Here is a 27,218-nt window from a genome sequence, read left to right on the forward strand (position 1 = left end):
ACACAAAATGAGCTTGTTACCCTTTAAACGTCTTAAACCTTTGTGAAAACAAAATTAATTATTTTAACCCTTTATCATGAAATACAAAAATGACTTAATTATGCCTTTAAACCCTTTAGTTTGGTAAAACACAAAATTGCAATCTTAATGCAAACACCTTTATATAAACCTTTAAACTCTGTTCACTTGCTTAAGTGAGTCATTTAAATTCTTCTTATACTATCCAGCAATGTAACAACTGCAAATACCAGCTCATTAGAAAGATCCCAAAAACGTGTAGGCTAAGCTCAATATGCAAGGTTAATAGATCTGAGTCCTTGTTGCAATTTCCAAGTTTAACCGCTTCCCACACCACCTTTAACTTGAGGATTGTGGTAGGGAACTTCTTGGCTGTCACTCGAAACGTTGCTCTTTCGACACAGTCTATCGCCGTTGCTTTGCACTGGCTATGCCGAGTTGCCGACACCTACTTTGTGGGCTTTGCGTATCTGAAGGCTGGATCCTCTTGCGTTGTCACCCGCGGAGGTTGTCGTCTCTCCTACCCGCGTTGAGCAGTCGAGTTGGCGTCTCTCCTACCCGCGTTGAGCAGTCGAGTTCTCACTGTAGCTCTTCTCCCAACATTGACGACACAGGTCGGTTCTTTATAAACGGGCATTTATTTCGGGCATTCTTCTCATCCCTCAGTTGTTCCATCCATGCCGTGAGAACTATGTTCACACAAAAATACACATAAATCAATCAACAAAGTGCATCATAATACATAATATTGATTAAACAAATGAAAATACCAAACATGTAGAAATGCGCGATGCGCAGGTGAACGTGTCACATACAACACAACATCAAAGACTAATCTAAAATACCTCGTTGGCCGCTTGTTGTGAAAAGAGGTTCTTGAATCTTGAGTTGCTTAAAGTTCTTATAATGTCCTTTGACAGTCTGCTTTGGCTTCAGACGTCTTTCTTACTTTAACAGTTTGTGACACACTAAACTGCAAGTGTGCTGCTGCTTCCTTCATGCAGACCAGTGTCCGAGTGAGTGAGACAAAGTTTGTACCACCTGCCTGCAATGCCAGGCAATCATGCATCAATCAGTCAATCAAACATGGTCCAGTGTTGCTACTGACAGACAGGGAACTTGGTTCTGCCTCAAAGTTATCATCACATCATGTTTACATTCTTAACCTCATGAAATCAATTATGAACCACATATTTATTGTATGCATCATGAAATTATTATGAATTATGCTTTATGAACTTATGACCATGAATTGTTGTATTTTAGTCCTTTTAAAGTAAGCATTTTAATAGCAGCAGTTACACTCTCTCTCTCTCACACACACACACACACACACACACACACACACACACACACACACACACACACACACACACACACACACACACACACACACACACACACACACACACACACACACACACACACACACACACACACACACACACACACACCATCTTAGTGACTCTAGTCTGTGTCCCCTCTGACATCTCTGTCTTTCAGTTACACTCACTCTGAGTTGGTATCGCCAAAATAATCTCAGCACATCCCCAAAAACAACTTTTTTACCAGCTGCTGTGTAAGCACAGCTGGTCTATGTTCTCTCTGCTTGGCTTTCACGCCCACTCGACCTATCCTTCTCAATGGCTGCTGTATTGACTACCTATCGTCCTGATTAGCTGCCTCGTCTCTAGGCAACCAGACACTTTTTGCCTCTAGCCGACCTTTCAGCCAATGGGATAGCATGCAGCCAGCAACAACCCACTAGTGTGTGTGTGTGTGTGTGTGTGTGTGTGTGTGTGTGTGTGTGTGTGACTGTGTGTGTGTGCAGCTGGTAAAATATGACATTTTGGGCTTGTTTTTTTTTGTCCTTCAAGAGTTCAAATGCAGGATTGTTTAATTGACTGACTTTCATGAGTAAAAGTTATCTTCTTCCCGTTTCTTCCTCGATCCTCATCTGTGTGTTCCTCTCTGTCACTTTCTCAACCTTGCTCTCTGTTCTTGTGTTTTACCGTTCTTTCCATTCCACCCACTTCCCTGCTGGTCTCTGTCTCCAGATGCTGAGCTCCATACTGTTTGCAGGTGTGGGTGTTTTGGGGGCAGGTTACTCTGTCATAATATCTGCCGTGGCTATCAACAAGGGACCAAAGTGTAACATTAATGCTACCACTCACGATGACTGGATCTACCCTTTCGTTGACAGGTGAGAGCTTTTTTCTTTTTTTTGTGAGAGCAGCCGTAGCTGAGTCCGTAGAGAGGCCATCTGGGAATCGGTATTTCGCTGGTTAGATCCTTGGCCCACCCACTTTGTGTCAAAGTGCCTCTGAGCAAGACACTCTCATCAGATCCACCTGAGCTAATTTCCTCTACCTCTACGGGGGTCAGAAAACTCCTTTCAAATCTGTATTTGATTTCCCCTTTACATTGTTTAAGATATTTTTGGGGCTTTTTGCCTTTATTGATAGATATACAGGAAACAGGGAGATAGATGGGGGGGAAGACATGCAGCAAATGTCGTCGGGATCGGGACTCGAACCTGCGACACACTGTCAGGCTGGATTACCAGCCTGGGTGCCTGGACTGCTAGGCCGACCCGGGCCTCCCCTTTACATTGTTAATAAGAATTGATTGATTGATTGATTGAATACTTTATTAATAGTTTGCAAAAAAGGGTACAGTGGTACATATGTATACAAAAGGTGCTAAAAGGATAACCCAAAAAAGTACAAATTGCATTGAGGTCCTGTGTATTCAATTCATCGAGACATTTAAAGACAAACAATAAGTATGTTGGTGTATAGTTGCTGTTGTGTTGGGAAACACCAACCATCCTGTCTTCTTGCTCTCTTTTTCCAGTAACTACCTATCTGACCACATCATTTGGTCAAAGTGTGTCGAACCAGTTGGTGTGGTGTCCTGGCATCTGTCTTTGTTCGCCGTACTGCTGGTCATGGGTTTGAGCCAGATGGTGCTATGTGCCGTCCAGGTGATAAACGGCCTGCTGGGAGCCCTGTGTGGGGACTGCTGCGGTGCAGGGGTCAGTATAATTTAGATTTACTTTAAATTATGTCCAAGCTTAGGTTGATTTGGTTTTATTTTTATCATGACAAAATGTATTTGGCACACCTTGAATGATGTTGAATGATGGCTGTGTTTAATATCAGTGAAGATAGTGACACATAATTAAGAAAATTTAAATATGATCTATCACTTGATTTTTAATACATTTGGGATGTAAAGTAATCCAAAATGCACTTAAAATAATCCAATGACACCCTTGGATTTGTTTTCTGTGAAAATAGCCGGTTATCACTTCTATTTTGAAAGTAATTTTTCAAAGCTGTCCATATTTTGTGTCTTTTAGAGTCCCGATGCAGCCTGAGCAATTCCTTCTACCACATGTTGGAAGGCTGGAGCTACTGTACATTTCGTCTTCCATTTATCCTGAAGTTAATTCGAAGATGGGACTTATTCCTCCTGCATCTCTTCTGTCCAAATATGTCTGTTGCAGTTAGCAAAGATTTATATGTTTTCTCATATGTATGCAGTAATACAATTTTAGATTGTACACATCAATTCACTTTATCTGACATTGTATATGTAATGATATGGTCTGGTTTGGGGTAATTGAATTAGGCTTTAAGTAGCACTAGCATGTGACAAACTATGGGTTATTCTGATTCTGAACCCATTCCAAGCATTATTTTTGCATGAAAAACACCCCTTGTGCTAAATTCGGCCATAGCCACTTGCCCAAATGTGATCATCTCATCACATTTGTGAAGACGGCTATGGCCGAGCATCTCTTGAGTCTGACCCAGGCCAGAGTTATAGGGCTATAAGGTCTGACCGCCCAAGTTAGTATGTACTAGTGTTGCATTACTGCCCCCTCGTGGACATTTGTGGATACTACACCAGTAGTATTCACAACAGTTCGTTGACTGCATTTTGCTCAATATTTACAATAGATTCACTGACTCACAGACAGTGCCAAACAAACAGCCAAGTAAACTATTACAGTATCTCTTATCATTTTCATTTAAAGCAAACAAGTAAAACTGTTTTTGGAGAAAGATCTGAAGGTACGTGTTCATTTGCATGTCCAAGTCTACTCAACTCTAAATAAAATGTAACTTTGATTTGAGACGTGTGTCGTATGCTGTGTTGTTTACACTTTACAGTAGCAAAGCGATATGCGCATTAACAAGTCCATGATTCACTATGTCACTATTCACTATTCACTATGAGTAGCAGTAGCTACAAAATAAACTACATGTTTGATTGAATACTTACTGTATTACCAGTTTGTAAATTGTAACATAGTACAGCAGTGGTATTATACTGCTAAAGGAATTGGGGCTCTATGTGGAACGTTCCTTCAAGATTAAAGTTCCGAGCCCGCCCCGGATGACATTCATTGCGTACACGTTTACAGTTACAGACTTACTAGCTTCAGGTTGACCCTGAAGAAAAATAGAAAATTACAAATGATCACGTTTTATGAGTGGTCCAACGTGACTTGAAAGTAAGGTAAGATTCAGAATATCACTTTGTGTTTGTTTGTTTTAGCAGACTATTTCTGTAATCTCCGTCCGATCGAGTCCGTCTCTTCAGTGCTGCAGCACTGACTTGAAGTTGCAAATATTTCTCCTTCTTTGTTGCTTCTAGATAAAACAACATAGATATATCATATATGGGATCCTTGCCGGATAAGAGTTGCCCTGGTCCGGTGCGTTAGAGAGACTCGCTAACGCACTGGACCAGGGCTAGGATAAAATATGCTTGGGAATTATACTGTGGTATTTGAGAGGGGATGCACACACACACACACACACACACGTCTTTTGGTCTGTATAATGTATAATAAGAGCACTGTTTACCTATAATATGCTGTTTTCACTGTTGCTACACTTAAAATGTAAAAGTGTGATGTGAACCCATACATAGCTAGTAGTAGTTATGTATTTGGCAATGGCATACACACTGAGGTATGAAGTTTTTTTAAGTAAAATAAAAACACTGTTAAATTAAACTGCAATTAAAATGTTGCCTGTCATTTTATAATGGATGATTTACTTAAACGTCTGGGTTTCCGAGGCTACTGGAGTGGGCATGACCTTTGGGCAAGTAGAAGTTAGAAGAACATGACCTGTACTTGCCCGACGGGCAAGTGCCTCTGAGACCTTAGTGTCAACCCCTGAATGTGACATGTACGTGTTTACCTGTTTCCACAGATAAAATGCTTTCTGCTATAGTTAGAAGAAATGCTTTGACTGCTCCCAAGGTACGTGTGTTTAGCTCAGTTAAATGCTTGGATCATTCTAGGGCATGTTTAATCTTAGGCAACAAAATGTACATTTTCAGAATATCTTTTGTAAAGATGTTACCTGTCAAGTCATTAATTAAGTGTGTGTGTGTGTGTGTGTGTGTGTGTGTGTGTGTGTGTGTGTGTGTGTGTGTGTGTGTGTGTGTGTGTGTGTGTGTGTGTGTGTGTGTGTGTGTGTGTGTGTGTGTGTGTGTGTGTGTGTGTGTGTGTGTGTGTGTGTGTGTTTAGGTATGGAGGGCCAGTCCTCAACAAATGTCCTGGATACCTGCCTTGGAAAGAATTCCTGATGGTGTATCTAGTTCCCTGGCGCTCTGTTGGGCTTCATCAGCCAAACTTCCCTCTAGGATTAATGATGCTGGTTTAAAGACTCATAGTTTGGCTCTTATCAGTTTATTGAGGCCTTCACCCTTCCAGAGCATCCAGACTCGTGCTGATCCTGGTTCAGTGAGGCCTTCACCCTTCCAGAGCATCCAGACTCATGCTGCTCCTGGTTCAGTGAGGAGCTGAGGACACAGCCTTTCCACACTTCCGCAGTGTGGTGGAAGAAACGGCAGCAGCCAGAGCCTCCGCCCAGAGAGCTTGATCTTCTGCGTTATGACATGAGGGACATCTGGAAGAGCCCCAAACCAGCAATGTATCTGGGGCTCGCTGGGCTCATCCCCTTCATCGCCGCTCCTCTAATAATGGCCTCGACGGAGATCTACCTCCCGCAGTTGGCTTACGCACAGGTAGCGTATGGAGCGTCCATCCTTTCCTTCCTGGGCGGAGCACGCTGGGGATTTGCGCTTCCAGAGGGCAGCCCAGCGAAACCTGATTGGATTAACTTGGCCAATAGCGTGGTTCCTCCACTGCTGGCCTGGGTGGCTATGCTGCTCAGTGACAGTATCAGTCCAGCAATCATCACCGTAATCATGGGACTTGGAATTAGCTTACACTACGACCTCTCTCTGCTGCCAACGTACCCCAGTTGGTTCAAAGCATTGCACTCCATACTTACCATTGTGGCTTCTTTCTCCCTGATTAGCACACTTCTACTGAGTGGAATTTACCCAGAGAAGACTATTTTCTGAATTAGGCCATTTGTGCTCTTCGAAATGTACATTTTATAAGGGTGAAAGGGTGTGAACTTTGCGGTTGACTGTCAGACTCCAGTTGAAGATATTTGACAAACTATTTCTCCCACATCATATAAATGAACTGGAAATGTGAAGTTGGTGCCATTGAATCTGCCATGGAATCTGAATTAGAACAAGAAACCCTGATTAATACAATATAAACAATTATCCTTCTTTTCCCCCCTGGCTTCTCGATTTTATTGGCCTGAACATCTAGTATTGTAACTGAGCACATCCTTGTCATACGTGACAACGGTTCTTTTAATAGGACAAGAACAGGCATTACATAAGATCTTAATAGGAGTAATCAGTGCTTACGGTGTTAACTGCCTATCGTGAGATAGAGCTTCAACATAAGCTTGTACATGATGAATACATCACAGGATATGAGATCTACTCAAATCAAGCTATTATCATTTCTTTTTTGCAATATACATGTAATTGAGCAGTAATTATTCCAGTTTTGTCTTCTCTTGAGTAACAAAACAAAAGTAATGTGAAGTTTAACTACTGGTAACATTTTACATGTAAGGAAAAGGATGAATTCAGGAGAATATTTTGGATAGGCCCATCCCACATTATAAACTTGGGTTTCTGAGTGACTGAGATGCAAGCCTGAAGCCAAGGAGAAAGAATGTAGTTATTCAATAGCACTGTACTATTTTGCAAACTGTTAAGTAATCAATCAATCTTGTAGCTACTGAAATGTGCACGTCAATTTGAACAATGCTAAATCTGAAATGACGCGCTTTGGATAAAAGCGCTATATAAATGCACCATTTACAAACCAATCTAAGTGAATAATTATCAGTCAAATAAGTGTTGGGTCAGCTACATGTAGCTTAACTTGCCCAACACTGGTTTTAATTATTTATTTTATGTTTTGTCCCCAGTAACGGCCACGCTACACCAGGCTTTGTTTGTGTGTTGAATTTAGGTCCAGTCCTATTTTAAAAAACGCACGCGCGGGCCGCGCGTTTTTTAAAATAGGACGACCTAAATTCAATGCACAAACGCGCGCGTTTTGTGCGCGAAAAGCCTGGTGTAGCGTGGCCGTCAGATTTGAGGCTTGAATACCTGCAGGTGTATAGTGGAGTAAGCAATAGGTCTATTTAAGTTCATTAAATAGGCCTATTAGCTATAATGCATTGTTATCTGCAGTGTTGGGCAAGTTAAGCTACATGTAGCTGACCCAAGACTGCAAAACAGTGAATCATACCCAATACTTATAGGCCTATTAATTAACTTTAATAGAGCGATTGCTTACTCCACTATACGTACAGGTATTCAAGCCTCAATTCTTACTGGGAAAAAATAAATACATTAAAACCAGTGTTGGGCATTCTGATGGGCAAGTTAAGCAACATGTAGCTGACCCAACACTAAGTGCTCCAATGTAATTTCCTATTTTATGTCAGAACATGCATCAATAGCAATTTGTTGATAAATGTAACAGCACAAGCAGGATAAAAAAAAAGCACTTTAAAGTCTCCAGTTGCAAAACAAGCTTTCATCAATTCAGTATCGAGTTTCTGTATCACTCATCTGATGGGCAGTGGGCACCACTAACAAAATAAAAATCCAGCTACACAAAATGCCAAGTCGATCACAAGTTTGCCAGTAAATGCTTAAGACACCCAACCCTAAACAAGGAAATGGAAGTCTAATTGTTTTCTCCTTGATTTGCATTAACTAGAAATGTAATGCTAGGAGGAAAATAAAGGTAACAAAATGCAAGATGCGTCTACTGTATGTCACACCATTTACAGGCACACACCGATATCAGAGCAATGGTAGGTAAAATCACATAATACACACACACACACACTTGTAATAAAATACTGTTTTAATGTAAACACAAATATTTAGTGAACACAATTTGGAACGAAAGGCAAATGGGATGGTGGGGGACGTCCACAGATATCTGACAACATAAATCTCAAGGCACATAAGAAAAGTGCAAAATATTTTCTAATTCTCTTCACAACAAAGGAAGCCCATCTTTTTAACCGGCGGCACTCAAGTGTAATCCAATCATGAAAGATCACAGGCCTCTCTGTTACACATTAAACATGATGACATTCAAAGTGTGAATACAATATTGCACTTTCTTCAGATGTAGATCTATGAATATATGAAACAACTCCCATAGGGAGTTAATTACTAGGACCCCGTTTATGAATATCTTTGGTAGACTGTATAGATCTGGAGGGAAATCAGACATTTAACATCTTGACGTTGGCTGTTTCCTGTGAAGTAAACTGGATATCAGATGTAGGGAGGAGGGATCTGTTTGCTTGTGGCTTGTTCCCCATCCGTTGACAGACTGAGCAAAGTAGGTGCCATGTGAATATGGCCACTTGCACAGTCATCATGGATTACTCTGCCTCTTACTTTTGAATGCCCAGGCTAGATCTCATGTTTTCATACACCACATAGCTAATGCTGACCGCTGGTATGACCTTCATGAAGTTGGGCAGGATGCCACGGTAGAGTCCAAAGAACCCCTCCTTTTCTACAATCTTCTTCACCATCGTGGTCATGTTCACTTGCTCTGAGCCCTCAATAGATGCTGAGAAGGTAAGGAGTCAAAAGGTTAATGAACATACACGACAAACTGTCCAGATCTGAGGTAAATTCAGACTCATTAAATTAAAATATATGCAATTGAAGTACTTTTGTCCCACACCACTTACTGTCACAGTGAATTCAACTTTGTGTAATTGATATATTTTTTTAAATAACACAGGTGTTGAAAACTAGCACTCGCGATAATACACCAAGGCTTACAGTGTAAGCAATGCATCTACAAATTGTACAATTGTGCAATGTGATGTCCATATCAAATAAATAAACATTGCTATGGAAAAACAGGGAGACCCCTGAATTGAACAAACACTATAGTAGTCCGGCAGCAGACAGGCTTCTTTTGTTTAAAGTGGGAAATGTGGTATATAGTATTTTTTATTGGCCTAAAATATTGTCTATATACACATACATTCACGAATCCACTTGCTGACCGGCTGTTAGTATTGGGCAATCTTTTTAATAGGGGTTTCTTGTGACCCTACCATTAACATCCTATGGCTGGCAAAAATGTCAAATTTTCCTTTTGCTTTAAGTAGCATGTGACATGTCAAACTAGTTTTTCATGATTCTAAATCCATTCCAAGCATTAGTTTTGCACAAAATACACTCCTAGGCCTAAAAGCAGCCATAGCCACTTGCCCAAATGTGCCCAAAATGTGTATTTTGTGCAAAACTAATGCTCGGAATGGAATGGTCACATGCTACTTAAAGCAAAAGGAAAGTTTGACATTTTTGCCTGCCATAGTAGGATGTTAATGGTAGGGTCACAAGAAACCCCTATAAAAGAAAAATCCCAATACTTCCAGCCGGTCAGCAAGTGGATTCATGGATGTATGTATATAGACAATATTTTAGGCCAATAAAAAAAGACTATACCAAATTTCCCACCCGTCCACCTCGGCTGCCGGACTATAGTATAGATCAGGGTTACCCAATTAACTTTCCTCAAGGGCCATATTTTGACTAGGGTACCAGGCTGGGGGCAGAGTCCGCACGCACGAGGTCTTGCCCTGAAAATTCATTTTCAGGGCAAGACCCCATTTGAAAAGGATGCCCAGTTTGACATGCATATGCTACTGACCCCCATTTAATGCCATTTATATCTGGGACCTTCCAGGGGCCACAAGGGGGCGCTCCGCGGGCCACCTATTGGGGAACCCTGGTATAGATTGTTCAATAACGGGGTTCTCCGTGTTTCTCCAACACTTTAACAGAAAATATATTTCCAGATCGGAAGACCAATTTTATCCACTAGAAGAGAGAACCCATACAGCAAGGTTACCCAATTCATTTTCCTCAAGGGCCATATTTTGACTAGGGTACCAGGCTGGGGGCCGAGTCCGCACGCACAAGGTCTTGCCCTGAAAATGTATTTTATGAAACGGAGATAGAGCTGCCTAGTCTGTTGCACTCGCGTGAAACTCCCAATGCAAAGCATTGTTTTTAAAACTAGTGTAGTTCACAAATCAACATCATTAGAAAATGACAAAGTTAGATAAAATGTGGAAGACATTTCTTTCCACTATGTCCCATTCGAAGTGCATTGCCTTAAATGTAACAAGCATCACTATTCAAAAGAAAGGAAACTTGGAGAGACACTTTGGAACAGCACAATAGTGCGTTTATCAGGATGGCATTATAGCGAAAGAGAAACTATTAACAACTAGAGCAGTGCCTGGCCTACTTGGAACGATGCAAGTTAGAAATGCATGCTCCACCCAGTTATAATGTCTGCGTCCCTTTTATGGCCATATATGGAGTTCTTCACAGGCATGCCCAAATATGGAGTCTATGCAGATGTCAGAATCACATTGTGATGTCAGAACAGGCCAGCTCCATATATGGTGATATAGGGGTGATCAGGTGTGATTAATTGGCTAATTTGGGCCCTGTCCAGAGGCTGGACAGAGGCCTTTTGGTCCGACCGACTCAAAGCCGGGAACTGCAGTCCCTGTGGTGGAACGCGTGTGTCCAATTTGAAGTCGGTGGGGCGAACAGTTCTCGAGTTAGAAATAAATAATTACCATCAGAATATAGAGCTTTAACATTTTAACAAAAAATGTAAACAAAAAAATAACAAAGCACCTTTAATGTTGTACCTTTTACTTATAATCCAATATGACAGACCATTCAAATTGTAAACCGCATAGAAAGAACCCCAAGGTATCAGCCTGTGGTGGATGTCTTACCTGCAGCTTGCATCCTGGTGCGGATCAGAGCGAGAGGGTAGCTGGCCAGTTGGCCACAAGTGCTGGAGATGGTACCACAGGCCAGCAGCACCATAATCCCAGGGTTGCATGTGTCTTTGGCATAGCGGGACAGCCAGGCATTTTTTAAGCTCTAGAGATGGTAGGCAGAAAGAATTTTGGGAAATCAGATTATGCCCAAGTTATAGTAGTTGCAAGCCATATATACAGAATCAGTTGGAGAAATCAAAACTATAATACATGTGTAGGTGTGCGCACGTGCATGCGTGTGTTTACACAATATATAGTGTAACTACTATATCAATGAATTTATAAACATGAATGTATTAATGTTAAGACAAGTCTCTTGTTTTGTTTGTTTGTATGTTTCTGCTATTTGTTTTCCAATCTGTAACTTACTGGTTAAACATTCTTGAAATGCTTGTATGCCAAAAATCATAAACAGATGTTTAAAAAAAAAAAGAAAAGACAAGGCTATGTTTTTTCTGGCTGTGAGTACGCACACAATACAGCAATATACAGTCTAACTACTTGTCATATATTTTATAATGTAGTATCCTTAGACATTGTGTACCTCATACACTGCCAGATCTATCCCAGCATATGGAATAATGCCTATAATATTTGGAATGTAGCCTTTGTAGAATGCCTTCACGCCTTCTTTCTTGAGGATTTTCTTTCCACAGTCAAACATTCCAGTGTACTGTCCAGTCTTCCCCAGAGTCAGCCTGGTTTTCATCACCTGCATAGACAAAAGATCATCATCACTGAGTATTTCTACTGTAGTTCTTCAGCCGGATTTATACTTGGATGTACAATGGTGTCGTGTGCTGAAAATAGAAGATCTATCTTTTCGGTGCACGATATCAGCATACGATGGTGTATAAATTATGCATTCTGGTTCCATGCAGGCATGGAAGAGCCTGCTCAGGGACTACAGATGAAATTTAGCCTATGGCTAACACTGGCCCATTTACATGGATTTGAAAAATGACGTGTTGATTAATGTACATTGTCCCTGTTAAATAAATAAATAAATAAAAATAAATTAATAAATGGACTGGCAAACCACTTGCCAGTCCATTATGGAGACTAAATAATGGAGGTTGGTTTCAATATTCTCACCCTTATAATTGTTACATTTGCATTTAAGTGATTCTATTGTTGTGCTGGATATTGTTAGTCTATTGCCATTCGCTAAAAGATGCAAGATGGTGTGCTGTTCAACAGTAGTGGTCAGGAGGTGCATGCACACATGATCGAACAAAGTAATGAACTGCAGGAGGAGGAGTAAGTCTGTACACCGTTTTAAAAGCTCCTCAAAAACGTTATTTACCAGAGCGGAAAATATATATAAAACGTTTCAGCCTCTGTGGCCTTCATCAGGTATGCTGAAATAGTAGCGCATAAGACAGGTATATAAAGGTAGCAAAGTGGGCAGATACCAATCAACGCTAAGTGAACACACTCGGGGACACAGCCCCAATTTGAGATTGAACTTGGCAATGACAGTCAGAACAAATAAAGAAGCCATTAGTATCCCTATGTGGCCACCAGGGGAAGAAATCATCACACAAATATACAAGTATCAAGAACCCATATGCACAACCCGACCTAAGTGTAGAAACAGCTCCCTGAGCCAGAGAGTAGCCTACACATGCATATGTCAGTTCTATGTAATAACGTACTTAAAAAAAGAATTAAAAAGACAAGACCAATACTAGATTAGAACTATTTACAGGAATGGTTTGATACCAAACTCCTCGTTAAGCCCATATGGGGCCAAAGTGTTAAAATTATAAATATGGAACATTTCTCGTTGTAGCAGCCAACGCTCCTGATTTCTCCCTCTGGGGGGGTTTGTCCACCTTTTCAATGCCCACATTGTTCCGACTGTCATTTGCCAAGTTCAATCCCAAATTGGAGGCTGCGTCCCCGGGCACACTACACACAGAGGATAGTCTGTCTGATATCCTATTAGTTCTCCACGTATAAGACAGTACAGGATTTCTGTGAGAGGAGCATACTACAGTAGGAGGAGCATAACTAGCTTTTGACAGATGCAGCTCAAACAATGACACCAGTCCCAACTTCATGCTTGGATGCGTTACGACCAGAGTCAGGCACAAAAAACACTTTACACTCCAAAGACTCCCTTTCTCTCACCTCCATGGGGTAGATGGCAGTTTGCGCTGAGGCTCCAGCCAGTGAACCGGCGATGAACCTCTCGTGGGTCTGAATCTTTCCCCCCTCACTGGTCAACATCTTCTTATACTGCCGACAACACAGTTAAACAACATGGCATGAATAATCTGAATTACAGCCCATTCAGTCTTATCTTATAGCTACGCCATTTCATGGTGATGGAGAACAAATCCATGAATGCTCCTTATGTGTACAGCATGTATAAACATGAATGTATTAATGTTAAGGAGGCTAGTTTTGTTCGTTTGCTTTTTCAAATGGCCAGTCCACATACATGAGACTATTCATCAAATTATATAAATCATCAATAAATAAAGTACCACTACCCAGTATTGGGGAAGTGAGTTGAAATACAATTTCATCAAACGAGACATGGACAAAATATGAGGCAAAACCATTTAAGCCAATTAAATAGCTTTTAAATTTAGAATTATTTTACTAGTACTTTTCTGGGTGTTTTATTGTATTTGTATATTTATGTATTGTCCTGAATGTATGCATTGACCTGAGCAAAAAAGATCCCTTGTGGATAATAAAGACATCTAATCTAATCTAATTGATACATCAATGGGTATGTTGGCCTCTGTGTTAAAGTTGCTCCGCGATACAAATCAAATCGTAGCATCACTGACTTCTCCTGCAACCTTAACTGAATTGTGTAATTAGACACTGAGCCTAGTAGGACCTTACTGAGAAATAAAATAGCAGATGTACACAGTTACCAGCTTAGAGGAAATAAAATGGACACGGGAGTCTTTACCTGTTCATAGGCCATGAACTTGATGGCCGTCTCGGGGGCAATCTTCAGGACATTCACACCATTACCCCTCCACAGAGACGCAGTGCCGCCTTCTTTTAACATGTGCTTGAAACCCCCAACTAGGCTGATTTTGTTGGTCTTGGAGGAATGCACCTGCAGTAAAAGATTCAATTGAAATGCATGGGTCTCATGACAACGTTGTGCACAACCTCCTTACATGAATGGTTATGTTTATGGATTGTACCTAGGTCAGAACCGTTATGGTTCACCACCTAACACAGAATACCATATGCACCATGTATACATATACTTGGTTTCTAATTTATTCATCCTTCTGCTAATATATTCGTCACTCTTTGGAGCGGTGCCAAAATACAACTTCATGATGCATGTGACTACTTAATCACTTCTCCTCGGATCCACGCTAAATATTCTTTCCAAAGTATTGTGATGTTACGTAAATCTGTTGGTTATATGCATTTTTGAGACAGGTCACAACTCACAAGAGCTAAATACAGATACAGTTGTTTAGTCAGTTCTTCCTAGGCTCATCAGGACCAACGTTTCCACTGAGATTTGTGCAAATCTGTCCTTAACTGCTTGATATATCGGCCCAAAACACAGACGGACAGATGGGAGGTGAAAACATTACCTCCTTTGTGGAGGTACAATCTGGGAACCCATCGACAAAAAAGGAGGAAAAAACAGCAACCTGTTTTCCTTTGAATTTGCCTCTGGGGGCGGCTCTAAAGGGAATGTGAATAGCAGGATGTTGCCCGTTTGCTCCGCCTTAGGCCCTCCTCTTCGGGTAGGGCGCCTATAAATGGTAAATGGTGCATTTATATAGCGCCTTTATCCAAGGCGCTTTACATAGATTGTGCATTACATTCACCCATTCACACACACATTCATACACCGATTGCAGCGGAAGCCATGCAAGGTACCAACCAGCACATCGGGAGCAATTTGGGGTTCAGTGTCTTGCCCAAGGACACTTCGACATGTACAGGAGGAGCCGGGATTCGAACCGCCGACCCATGGATCATTGGACGACCTGCTCTACCTCCTGAGCCACAGCCGCCCTATGTTTTAATTCCCACCAACAACAATGTATACACGTTCTGAATGCCCCTGCCGACAGATTCAGTAGTGTAGCTCGGAATCTGTTCTTGAGAGATTAGCGGAGGAATAACTGATGATATGGGGGACCCTATCTTTGGAACACTGACATTAATGTCTAAGCAGGCCACGCTGGAGACGGAGAGTTTGTGTGGAAATTACAGATATGCTATTTAAGAACCTTTCTGAAAATATATTCTTTTGACAAGAGAGTAAATTCATCCCACAGGAGGGCTTGTTGAATGGCGGTTGACTATGCCCACATTGTTGGGAGTGTCCAAAAGTGCAAAGGTTTTGTAATGATAAGATGCATGATGAAACTTTACCATGTGATACTAGGAATTCAGTCAGTAATAAGTCCATCTGTAATTTTGCTTCATATTAATGTGAAAAATGTAACAGTGAGTTTGCTACTGAACATGGAATATGTTGTTTGCATCAGTAGCATGCTTTGTTGGTCTAAAATACAGCATGATAATAATAAACCTGTAGCTCATGAAACCTAATTAAATGCTACTTATACAGTAGCAATGGTGATAACAACATGCACATTTGGCCACACCTGCATGAAGACTTTCATCCTGTCCAGAGGGGCCGTCCCTGTGCGAGACACACCCCCTGCTAAAGCCCCGGCCATCAGCTGCTTCCACCACACACCAGTTATCTTCTCTTCTTCTGTGAACTCATCTGGGATGGTCAGGCTGTCGCCGACATCAAGCACCTACACAGAACAGAGGAGCAAAGAATAGATGGTTACACAAAACATATTTTTCTCCCCACTGAAGGAGACATAAAACATACCGTACAACTAGCCATTGTAATGTGAAATGAATAGATATTGCATTGTCAGAAGCTTAGAGGGTTGGATGTCACTGTGATGACAAGCTACATTGAGGGGGTATACTATAGACCTTAGATAAGAGAGAGAGTGCATGCACATTCACTGAAAGTAAGTGTAGTCCACACGTAATATGCTCCACTTATTTATGTTGATCACATAGTTCAGTAATACTCAAACTCAAACTTTTGACCATCCAACAGGCTTTAAACTAAGCAGATTGGACTATCCATTCCAGAGATAAGGGCCAAAAACAACTTTTTTTCCTCCTCCGGGTAGGATTTGAGAACTCGAGTTTAATATGTATGTCATAAATTACTGTCATTTGTAATGAAAGAGATGTACTGTAGCTGATTACTACTCAACTACTGTATCGTCAATGTTAACCATTTGGTCGCTAAACAGACAGAAAGCTGGGTAATCCATTTAGCTTGTGTTTTATTTTATTTAGCCATATAACTACTTATTTTCACAAGTTTATTTTATGGAAAAAGCCAGTGTGTTGAATGTGGGCCAAGTCATTTAATTGACAGGACTCTTACATTGATGTGCTAAGCTAACTAGAGAGCTTTAGCCTACATTTTAAGAAAACATATTTTTCTTCAACTTACTCTACTGGTTGAAATGCTTTCATTCATCCTTTTACATTGGGCTACACAGTGATGTACATCTTGAACAATGCCTACAATGCATCATCACCTTAGCTAACATGCTAACATACTCTGTTGTAATAATGTTGCTAAGCTGATTGATATAGCAGGGTCAGCTGACTGCTAAAGTCTCTGAGCTGTGATTGGTGTTTCAGTGTCAGTAGAGCCTTTTAAAATGATCAAATGCACAGCATCATTAATGAAAAATGACATAGTTTGAAACCATATCTTACTTCATTAAACCTTTTTTTCTCCTCACCTTTTTACAAAGTAGAGGCCTAAATGCCAATTGTTCTAAAGCATCCATATTGCAGATAGGTCACCATGTGCAAACTATTGCAATCTGTAAATGGCAAAAAAGGTAGATAATCTATAATTATAGTTTTTAAATTACATGTCAGCAACAGCCCCACTACATGTGAAATTATATATAAAATGAAGCCTACTTTGAGTGACATTCACAGGACGTACAGACACCTTTTTAATCCTTTGGCCATTCATGACACACCTAATCCAAAGATCTCACGCAACAAACATTAACACTACAATTAAATATAGCCTGACAGCTGGCTAATACACACTACTGTGCAAAGGACTTCATGGAACTTTGGCAAACTGGGTATTATTGAATACCTACTGTAATAGACCCTATACAGTCTTGTTACCGTCTCTTGCAACAGAATTTTACAGTAATCTTGTCGAGCGCCAATTAAGGAAATGTATTTGTAACATGCTGCTACTGACTGTTATAGGGTTAGTTTCAATTAGGTATATGTCAAGTCATCTTGGGTAATGTCTTCAATAAGGGTAGGGATTCATGTCAGCTAATGAAGCTAAACATCCAGAAAGCAAACTGTAGGCTCAAAGGGAATTTAAACAACTTGATCTATGCTTCTTTTTTTTTATTACCCATCTGCAGCAGTGCCTCAAAACCTTGCTCATTGAGCCAAGTCTGAATTACCAGTTGTCAGTTGACAACGGCTGAATAAGAGAAGACTGAACCTACCTGTACCACCTCCACCTCATAGAACTCCCCATCCTCATCATCAAATTCAATGAATAACCAATCTCTGTGGTGCAGTTGATGTGGCTGCAGCAGACCCATTGGATCTGCTGCAGCCTTGGAATCACTGACTCGGGGTGACAGAGCCCCTCAGTACAAACTCTCTCCTATACACCCCTGGTTCGCCGATTGAGACAAGTCCTTTTCAAGCAGAGGTGAAATAATACAGTGGCTATTCAACTTCAGTGTCTGCGCGCGTCTGTAATTTCTAGCCAGGCTGAGGGCAAATAATGCTGAACTCCAAGTTGGCAGTTACCATCGGCTAGACTTGATGCAGGCAACGTTACTGGTAGAGATGAAGAGATGGCACTGCCAATGTCGCTACTGTCAAACTTGTCGCTATGCCAGGGTCGCCAGTGCATCAACCCACTCAACTATAGGCTACCTCACTGCTGTCCAGTCAGTGAACAACTCTCTCATCTCAGACTCACTCATCCCCTGTCCTGTCACAGGACACTGACGCACTAATCCCCACCTAGGACAGTCTGAAATAGCTTATCTGAGGATAGCTTAGCAGGCACAGGTTAACTTAACCTCTATAGTTGGGCCAGAACTTGCAAACGTCAGAGATTACCCATTGATTGGTGCTGACCGTGTACCCATAGCACAATGACCAATTCATTCACTTGGTTTCATTAGTACCAACAACACTGCCAATTCTGAAAATGACTGTATTCCTGGTTAATTTATTGAAAACCTAAGGTGTACCACGTGAATTTAAATTGCCTTGTACAGGAAAAGGACATGTTCAACATTACTCTTCATTGTGCTAATCTCCTATGAGAACACCTGTTTTTAGAAGAAGGTTGAAGTGGAGACAAAAATAATGTCAAGCTGTGCTGCAAGAAGCACTTTGTCCTTCATTTCATGCACTGATGTTTGTAAAGAGAAGCTTAAGTATCTTGACTTTCAATTCTCCTTCTGCTTGACTTTATCCCCATCACACATACCGGTACACATTAGTTCTATAATATAACTTGATGAGCATTCAGTCAGTGCAGCACCGTTCTCTTTCTGCAGACACATACAACATGCGTGAGCACACAAACACTTTCATCACCCTCTTGTTTAATCCTCACTTCCGCTGTTCCTCCCTTGCCTCTGGAACTGGAATTAAATTAACTTGATCCACTGACACAGACAATGTACTGTAATGCACAAGTCCACAAGTCCTAGTCTACATCAAAACATTCATTCACAACTTTCTCTTTAGTAGAATAGGTGCATGGTAATAAGGTATGCCCACTATGCCGTTTAAATCATCCAGCAATGTTGTCAATAAGATATGGTAATGGTACTGTATCACTATCTATGCATTTAATGTTTTTATGGTTTAATACTTAGGGTCTAACACTGTACAGGAGGATGCTAAACGCACACCAGTCTTAGTAGTGGTGCCAGCTCACAGCAGAAACATCTAAAGAGTCTTAAAAAGACAAAAGAGTGGTCGCACACACTGATAGCCAACGTTTCGGCAGGTACAACTGCCTTCATATACCCTGAAGAAGGCAGTTGTACCTGCCGAAACGTTGGTTCCTACTCTAATCGGCACTTTGGCTATCAGTGTGTGCGGCCACTCTTTTTAAGACTTTACTCTTTAATACTTAGGGTCAACAAAGGGTTGGATTGGGGGGTCAAATCAACTAATCAAATGATTCCCGAGTGCGACACGGCTGCAGCTCACCGCTCCTTGGCTGCGGCTCACCGCTCCAAGAGATGGGTCAAATGCGGAGAACAAATTTCACTGCGGTAACGTGTGTGACAAATCGTATGACTTTGACTTTGAACATTTCAGAGCAATGGAGTGTGGAAAAGAGATGAAGAAACGAGTGCAAGCAGGTTGGAATGGGTGAAGAAAAGTGTCAGGTGTGATGTGTGATAGAAAGTATCAGGAAGAATGAAAGGGAAGGTGTACAAGACGGTGGTGAGACCAGCTACAGTATGTTGTATGGTTTAGAAACAGTTGCACTGAGGAAAAGACAGGAAGCAGAGCTGGAGGTAGCAGAGACTAAAATGTTGAGGTTCTCTCTGGGAGTAACAAGGATGGATAGGATCAGAACGAGTACATCAGAGGGACAGCGCATGTCAGATGTTTTGGAGATACATCCAAACAATGTATTGTATTTGATATGATTTAAATAATACAGATTAGTTCTGTATAACAAAATACCGGTGATGTGTTTTCTCCACCTTGACCCTGGAAAACTAAATTACATTCTCTGCCAAGTCGTATAAATACAGTACATCTTTTCAGATCAAGACTATTTGGGGGGGACAAAAGGTTAGACGTTTGACCAATGTCCATCTATGGGAATGTGAATGCCTTCATTAAAACACCCGACAGCTGTATTACAGTCATAACGTATTCCCAGTTGTATCTCCATCTAATGAGGAGATGAAGCCTGGAACAAACCTACTGGCAAAAGGGGTTAGGGCTTTACAACAATTACATTTAATTCTACTCTCCTACCCTATTGTCTTTCTTCATAAATTATTTTAGACAAAGTGTTTTCTCATGTCGTGAATAGTGTTCCTTAGCATTTAATAACCTTTCAATAACACATTGTATTGTTATTACAGCTACAAAACCTTGGAACTGTAAACAAATAAACATGCTTGGTTTTTATACTCACTGTAGATTTTTTCCAAAAGCGGATGATCTCCTGTAGATTGGTGGCAGGGTTGAACAGGAAATGTTCCCGCCATTCATTCCAGTCCACAGTCATGGTGCCGTCTACATCAATACTGTGGATCAATAATATAAAAATGTGATTAGCGAATAGGACAGAACAGTAAAGGAGAGCACAGTGACATGGGGCAATTCAGTACAGTTAGTGTACATACCACCTGAAAAAGTACTACTACTACTACTGATCATTCCTACCAAGTTTTATGAAAGACCACCCCTCCATTGTTGAGTTATTTTATTCAAAGACAGATGCACACAGACAGGAACAAATACTGTACATATGTTGTTGCCTCTCTATATCCTTCCCCATAGCCTATATTCCCTCCATAGCCCACTTTCGCATTGTGACAACCTTGAGGAAGGCCCATCTGGCCGAAACACGTCTTGTCTCGTCAGAGGTAATAAACCATGTGAAAAGGACCTTTATTGTGTGCTGGCATCTCCTTTCAATATTGTATTTTTGAGCCTTGCACCTATAAGAGTATACTATACTCTTCTAATTTGGAGTGTTGCGGGTTGTCTGCTTCTGCAGTCCTTTTCCCTCATTATTTCCACTTGGAAAATGTCAACTGTCAGAGTGAAATCTCCGTCACTAGTGGCCGGTGGTGCTCGTCTTCAGAATGCTCGTTGCACTGACTAGCATCTCGTCTGTGTAAAACCACAAAATGGCAACTTGTGAAAGTTGCATTGTAGATCGTATGGTAATCTATAATTGTTCAGCAAATCTCAAACATTGTTTTTGTTTAGTAGTTTTGTTCTTATTGATGAAAATGATAAAGATCCCGATATCCATTTAGAGAAAGCCTAGCTTATCATAGTTCGCCTATAAACTGCTTCACAATAATGTAATGTAAATGAAAAAACAACTAACAATTAAATTTTCAAGCGAATCTCTTGGTTATTTCCACAACACTGTCCTCATGAAAAAAATAATGGATTTATGACTTTCGTTTCAAGTGGGAACTTCCCGCCATGTCAGTCCTTAATTGCCCCCCTGTGGTTTTCTACAGAATCCTTATGCGTGAGTCATAGTCATACTCCTATAATGGACTACTACTGCTCTTTCCAGTTCCTCCCACCATGTTTCTCCTGGTCCTGGCACATCTACAGCACATTATGGCAAGGCTTTGTTTATGCAAATTAACTTTACGACATGAACCATGTTTTGCTTATGAGCCTTGCATGTTATGTACCTATTTAACATAACTCATGGTGATGTCAAAGAGGTCATTCTAAAGCTGTTCATGTCCATTTTAGGGGGGTAATACATCTAGATAGTTTGTGGAAGTTTTCTTCTCTAAATACAACAGTATGGTGTTGTATTAATTCATTTATGTAAATGATACAGGGCAGTCCACATGCCCTAAAACAGAAACTGAATAAGACTCTTCATTGTGCTCATCTCCTATGAGAACACACGGTTTTAGACAAGACAACTATAATAATGGTCAAGATCTGCTGCAAGGACCACAGTGCCTGCACATAAAGGAATACCGGACATCTCACCCCGGTGAGTTGTCTTCACTTTTTGACATGTCGGGGTGAGTTGTCTGTACTTTCCGCTGGGGCGAGTTGGGCGAGAAAGTACGGACAGCTCACCCCGGAAAGTGAAGACATCTCACCCCGGTGAGATGTCTTCACTTTCCGGGGTGAGCTGTCCGTACTTTCTGACATTGCGGGGTGAGTTGTCTGTACTTTCCGTGGCACCCATTACAGTAGGCATAATTCAATTTCGGATCTAACTATCGGTTCCTACAGACGTGCGCAGTCACGGCTAATTATTTATTTATTTATTTAACAGTAAAATCCGGTGAAACACTTGTAAGGAGTAGAGTGTCTCTCTCTCTCTCTCTATGCAGCATTGAGGGGGGGGGGTCGTTTGTGGATAATGTTTGCGCTTCAAAGGCAGAGTCTCACGGCTGTACAAAGTTGCTAATTAGACGCACAACGGACGCATGATCAATCAATCACAGTTCTAATAGGCCTATACTGACTGAATTACATCTGAATAGCAAAGCAATATCGATGATGATCTGGCTACTGCTAGTTACATTAGCATGTGAGAAAAGTGACAGCCATCTGGAGTAACCAAATTGAGAGGGGTTCAGTTCACATTTCTTCACAAGTTTGCACACACACACACACACACACACACACACACACACACACACACACACACACACACACACACACACACACACACACACACACACACACACACACACACACACACACACACACACACACACACACACACACACACACACACACACACACACACACACACACACACACACACACACGGCAATCTGGCCCAGTTGTGGAAGGACTTGGAAAGGAACGATCTGACCATCATGGACATGCTAACAATTGCTTCTGAAGTGAATGCCCCAGTGTGGAGATGAGCACACTGCACTGCACACAGCACAACTTTTGACCAAAATGGGACAGCACACTGCACACAGCACAACTTTAGCACAACTTTTGATCAAAATGGGACAGCACACTGCACACTGCACTGCACACAGCACAACTTTTTTCTTCTATCACTGAAACAGTGTTTTTGTAGATATGACAACTTTTTAGTGTTTTTGTAGCAAACTGATGTTTTTAGATATGACAACTTTTTACTATATTTTTTAGTTTAAATTTTTTCTATACTTAACTTTTTTCTATATTTTTTTGTACAAACTGCTGTTTGAACTTTGTTTACAATGTTTCTATATTTAAATAAACTACATTACATTTGACCGTACATTTGACTCTTGTGTTATATTCTTGTGAAATATTCAGTAAAGTATAGCTCAAAGGCTACATATTCAGTCAGACTTTTGGTGAGTTGTCCTGACAACTCACCCCTAAACGTGAAGACATCTCACCCCGAAAGTGGCCAAAAGTGAAGACATCTCACCCCGGAAAGTGAAGACATCTCACCCCTGGAAAAGCAGGGGTGAGATGTCTTCACGTTTAGGGGTGAGTTGTCAGGACAACTTACCAAAAGTGGCAAAAGGGGTGAGTTGTCTTGTTACCATATAGAATATGCATACAATTTTCTATATCAAGATAAGAAGATGAAGGAAAAAGAAAAACAAAATACTATACACTTGGATACAGTCTTGGATACAGTCCCTCTAGGCATTTTATATGTTAACTGAACTCTTTATCATGCGTCTTCATACCCGTCCCAGCCCCAGTGTGTCTGTGTTATCTGTCCCTCTGCAGGGAATTGACACCAGTCCCACCTCTCACATCTTACCCCATTAAGACCTGAGGCCAATTCTACAAATGCCTTCTAAATCAGTAGTTCTCAAAAAATTTAAGATCTTTTCAAAAATGGATTATCTGCCATTTTTTAATAGCCAACGCAGAAATCTAAAATGACAAAGATGCTTTCCCGGTTTTAATGGGTTAAGTCTAAGCCATTGGCTTTCTTGCATTTATCCTTTTGATGGTGATGTATAACTATGTGCTTTTTCCTGTACATGTAAACATAGTCAATAAACATATCAAAACCGTAGAACCTCATTCTCTTACACTATCTCAGCACCAAAACCGGATCTCGATCAGGGTCCACACATGTACATATACTGGTATACAAGAATACACAGTAACAGTGTCACTTTAACTCTGATAGTAATAGATCGGCCAGGGTCCATTTACATTCTCAATATACACTCTTGAAGTTACAAATGGGTAAATGGACACCGGATTTTACCATTCACCTTTGATTTGAATGAACTTGGGTCCCAGTGTCAGAAATCAATCTCCAGGGAAATAGATGGGCTGAAGAAGAACCCCAAAAACAAGTTCCATGCCTGCAAGCATTCATTAACTAAAGACAGGTACAAAATATACCTTTGAAGAATCTTCTCAGCCTCTTCTTTGGTTATGTTCATTCCCAGATCAGCCAGTGACTGCTTGATCTCCTGGTAGTCTATTCGTCCTGTTGAAAAGAAACATCGGATTTTGACAATTGTTATAACCTGTATGTGACCTGTTGTTTACCTGGCTGCTAGCTGAGAGGCGAAAAATAACAATACAATGTTATTGTCTGAATCCAAATTTCAGCTTGACTAAGTATTTAATATTCTAAATGTGTATTAGATCTAGTACCGGTAAGTAGATAAAACAAGCAAGTGAAGACAATCACACCATACCGTCATTATTTTTATCCAAGCTCTTGAAAGTCAGTTTCAATTTCTTCTCCTGTTCTTTCAGCCAGTTGCAGAACTCATTAAAGTCAAGTCCTTCATCTTTGTTTTGGTCTCCAGAGGACACGATTTTCTGAGATGTAAATGAAACAAAACAAAATGTCAAGAATCCAACATCCTTAGTTACTTTACTAATATAATATTGTGGAATGTAGGCATACATGTACAAGCTTGTGATTAGCCAATACATTTTTCTGTGGGAGGCAAGTGTTGCCTTGTATTTTGTTGTGGCAAGATGAGCAGTCTGATAAAATCTTTTTGTAGCTGCATTATCCTGCCCCCTACTGTTTTCCCCCCTTAACTGGGACTGGGTAGATGGATGGTCTAGATAAAAATTATATTAATAATCAGAAACAATTAAAGTGATGTTCAGCACCAGCTCTTGTCAAGGTAATCTGAAACGTACTGTATGTTATGCTTTATCTTATCACTATCAGATAGTTGCTTGGATACAGAAAGCTTCTGTTTAGCTGTGCCCAATAGAGCTCAGTTGCATCATTTAAAACGTGAAGATTATTTATCGATTTCCAAAATAATTAGTGGCTTATTTGTTAATATAGAACTTACAAGGAAAAATCAAATATTATACATTCCTTCAAGGAATGTATAATATTTGATCTGCAAGGTGTGGCCATCCCTTTAAGTCGCACCCCACATGCCCACAATAAAACCTCACCTTTTTGGTTTGAACTTTGACAGACACGCTGTGAGTGTCAACGTAGCCTAGAGGTATCATTCCTTATTCTGACATTATTCATTAGCATTTACAAATGAATGACACACAGAAGGCTAGGATTTGTTGAAAAACATCCTCAAACAATTAAAAATAACCTGGTTTTAACATTTGACACGTACGTTGCGAGTGTCACAAACTCACAATGTGTAGCCTATCATTCCTTTCTGGAAATGTTTATAACATTTACAAATGACACTATAGGCTAGGCGCTAGGATTTATTGGAAAAACATCCTCAAACAAGAATCAATCAAAAACATAATGGGTGAACTGAACAATGCTGTGCTAGGCTAAAAGCCAATAATATCCATCAAACTAGCCTAGTAGTAGTGTAAGTGTCTCTTCTCTTGTTTTTACCGCAATTATTTTACAGTAGTCTAGATGACTGTGGTAAGTGGTAACATGTTTTTCAGTAGCTTTTGGGGCCCACATACAGTAGGCCTTTCTTCCACTGTACCTGAACTGCGCCTTTCCCAAATTGGATCCCCATTGCAGTAAGGCCCGCCCTGAGTTCTGCGACATCCACTTTTCCATCTTTATTGGTGTCTAACTTTGCAAATAGATCATCGTATGTTGACGCGTCAGCTGCACAGTAACAATCAGTAAACACGAACTTCCTCACGGCCTGATACATTGTTACGGATGATGTAGCGAATCTTCCACGCACACAAACGAAATGGAAAAGGCTGTGAAATCAAGAGTACAAACTGGAAGTGGAAGCTGTCCGATGTCTGTTGCTATGTTTTGTTTGTATCTACTTCTGGTTTAAATCATACGTCTTTTCAAAAAGGATTTTCGCAACGTGGTTCCGCTTTCAAAAGTCGCAAATCCTTGAGAGTAGTAGATCATCAAACAATAAAACGATACGATGTAAAGCTATTGGACGGACCACGGACGTATCCGGATGAGGTAGCAGTTTGCAGCGCAGTGGGTGGGGAGCATAGGGTGGGGAGACGCAGTTTGCCTCAACCGACCTCCTCTTTTAGACACACCCTTTGGGATAGGATAAATAGTCTACTCCAGGGTCCATGAGGCAGGCCCGAGTCTGACTTTATGATGTTGTTGCTAATCCTGTGTTATCATACTAGTGGTAACCAACGCAAGTAGTGGACGCGATATCGTAGGAAGGGCAACGAATACTGTCTGTATAACTTGATGGGCATTCATTTTCAATGAAGCGCCGTTCTTTCTTTCTGCAGTCACACACACGCGCGCGCGCGCACACACACTCACACACTAAACTTGCGTCACTAACTTTCCTGCGTGCGTGCGCACGCACACACACACACACACACGCACACACACACACGTCACACACACACACACACACACACACACACACACACACAGTAACCCTAGCTCTGGTCCATAGCCAATGCTTCTATTGATTCTGCCCTGCATTGCAGGGCAGGGCAGAATCATAGAAGCATTGAGAGCTAACAGTAACCCCATACAACTCCCCATACAACATTGTAATCTCGTAATGCAGTGTGCATATGGCCGTCTAGCCTATTTATCACTCAATGAGTCAAGAGTAAAGCCATGTCGAACACGAGCAATATTAAATAACAACAGCTGTCTTGGTCAAATATATCCTCAGATTGTGAGGTCCGCAGGGGGCAGCAAGATAAACACACAGGCACAGTATGTAATGGGGGCGGTATACAGTCTACTGAACTGACTAATGTAATTTG

General features: G+C 40.9%; 3 protein-coding genes across 3 annotated transcripts; 2 read left to right on the plus strand and 1 right to left on the minus strand.

Annotated features, from left to right (window-relative positions):
* Positions 1-551: 551 nt before the first annotated feature.
* Positions 552-4,057, plus strand: LOC306926598 (transmembrane 4 L6 family member 4-like). The gene is made up of 4 exons (XM_079505948.1): positions 552-632; positions 2,076-2,221; positions 2,875-3,055; positions 3,383-4,057. The coding sequence occupies exons 2-4, from the start codon at positions 2,076-2,078 to the stop codon at positions 3,398-3,400; spliced, it is 345 nt and encodes a 114-aa protein (XP_079362074.1). The 5' UTR covers positions 552-632; the 3' UTR covers positions 3,401-4,057.
* Positions 4,058-4,989: 932 nt separating this feature from the next.
* Positions 4,990-6,638, plus strand: LOC306926176 (transmembrane protein 69-like; the record flags this gene model as incomplete). Its single annotated transcript, XM_079505439.1, has 2 exons — positions 4,990-5,006; positions 5,790-6,638. 2 exons carry the CDS (start codon positions 4,990-4,992, stop codon positions 6,412-6,414), a joined length of 642 nt encoding a protein of 213 aa, XP_079361565.1. The 3' UTR covers positions 6,415-6,638.
* A 1,663-nt stretch (positions 6,639-8,301) lies between these two features.
* On the minus strand, positions 8,302-26,511 carry LOC306926982 (mitochondrial adenyl nucleotide antiporter SLC25A24-like). Its single transcript, XM_079506545.1, has 10 exons — positions 25,982-26,511; positions 24,737-24,863; positions 24,435-24,522; positions 20,524-20,635; positions 15,902-16,060; positions 14,221-14,373; positions 13,422-13,529; positions 11,830-11,997; positions 11,238-11,388; positions 8,302-9,031 (listed from the first exon to the last, which is right to left on the minus strand). The coding sequence occupies exons 1-10, from the start codon at positions 26,156-26,158 to the stop codon at positions 8,850-8,852; spliced, it is 1,425 nt and encodes a 474-aa protein (XP_079362671.1). The 5' UTR covers positions 26,159-26,511; the 3' UTR covers positions 8,302-8,849.
* Between the last annotated feature and the right edge of the window lie 707 nt (positions 26,512-27,218).

The sequence above is a fragment of the Electrona antarctica genome, assembly GCF_951216825.1.
Source record: "Electrona antarctica genome assembly, chromosome: 7".
In the NCBI taxonomy this organism is placed as follows: domain Eukaryota; kingdom Metazoa; phylum Chordata; class Actinopteri; order Myctophiformes; family Myctophidae; genus Electrona; species Electrona antarctica.

Coding starts and splice junctions, on each gene's coding strand:
- LOC306926598 (XM_079505948.1), top strand. CDS start 2,076: ATGCTGAGCTCCATACTGTTTGCAGGTGTGGGTGTTTTGGGGGCAGGT. Junction 2,222..2,874: donor ATCTACCCTTTCGTTGACAG/GTGAGAGCTTTT, acceptor CTCTTTTTCCAG/TAACTACCTATCTGACCACA.
- LOC306926982 (XM_079506545.1), bottom strand. CDS start 26,158: ATGTATCAGGCCGTGAGGAAGTTCGTGTTTACTGATTGTTACTGTGCA. Junction 24,523..24,736: donor CTTGGATAAAAATAATGACG/GTATGGTGTGAT, acceptor TCTTTTCAACAG/GACGAATAGACTACCAGGAG. Junction 14,374..15,901: donor GGATGAAAGTCTTCATGCAG/GTGTGGCCAAAT, acceptor CTTTTACTGCAG/GTGCATTCCTCCAAGACCAA.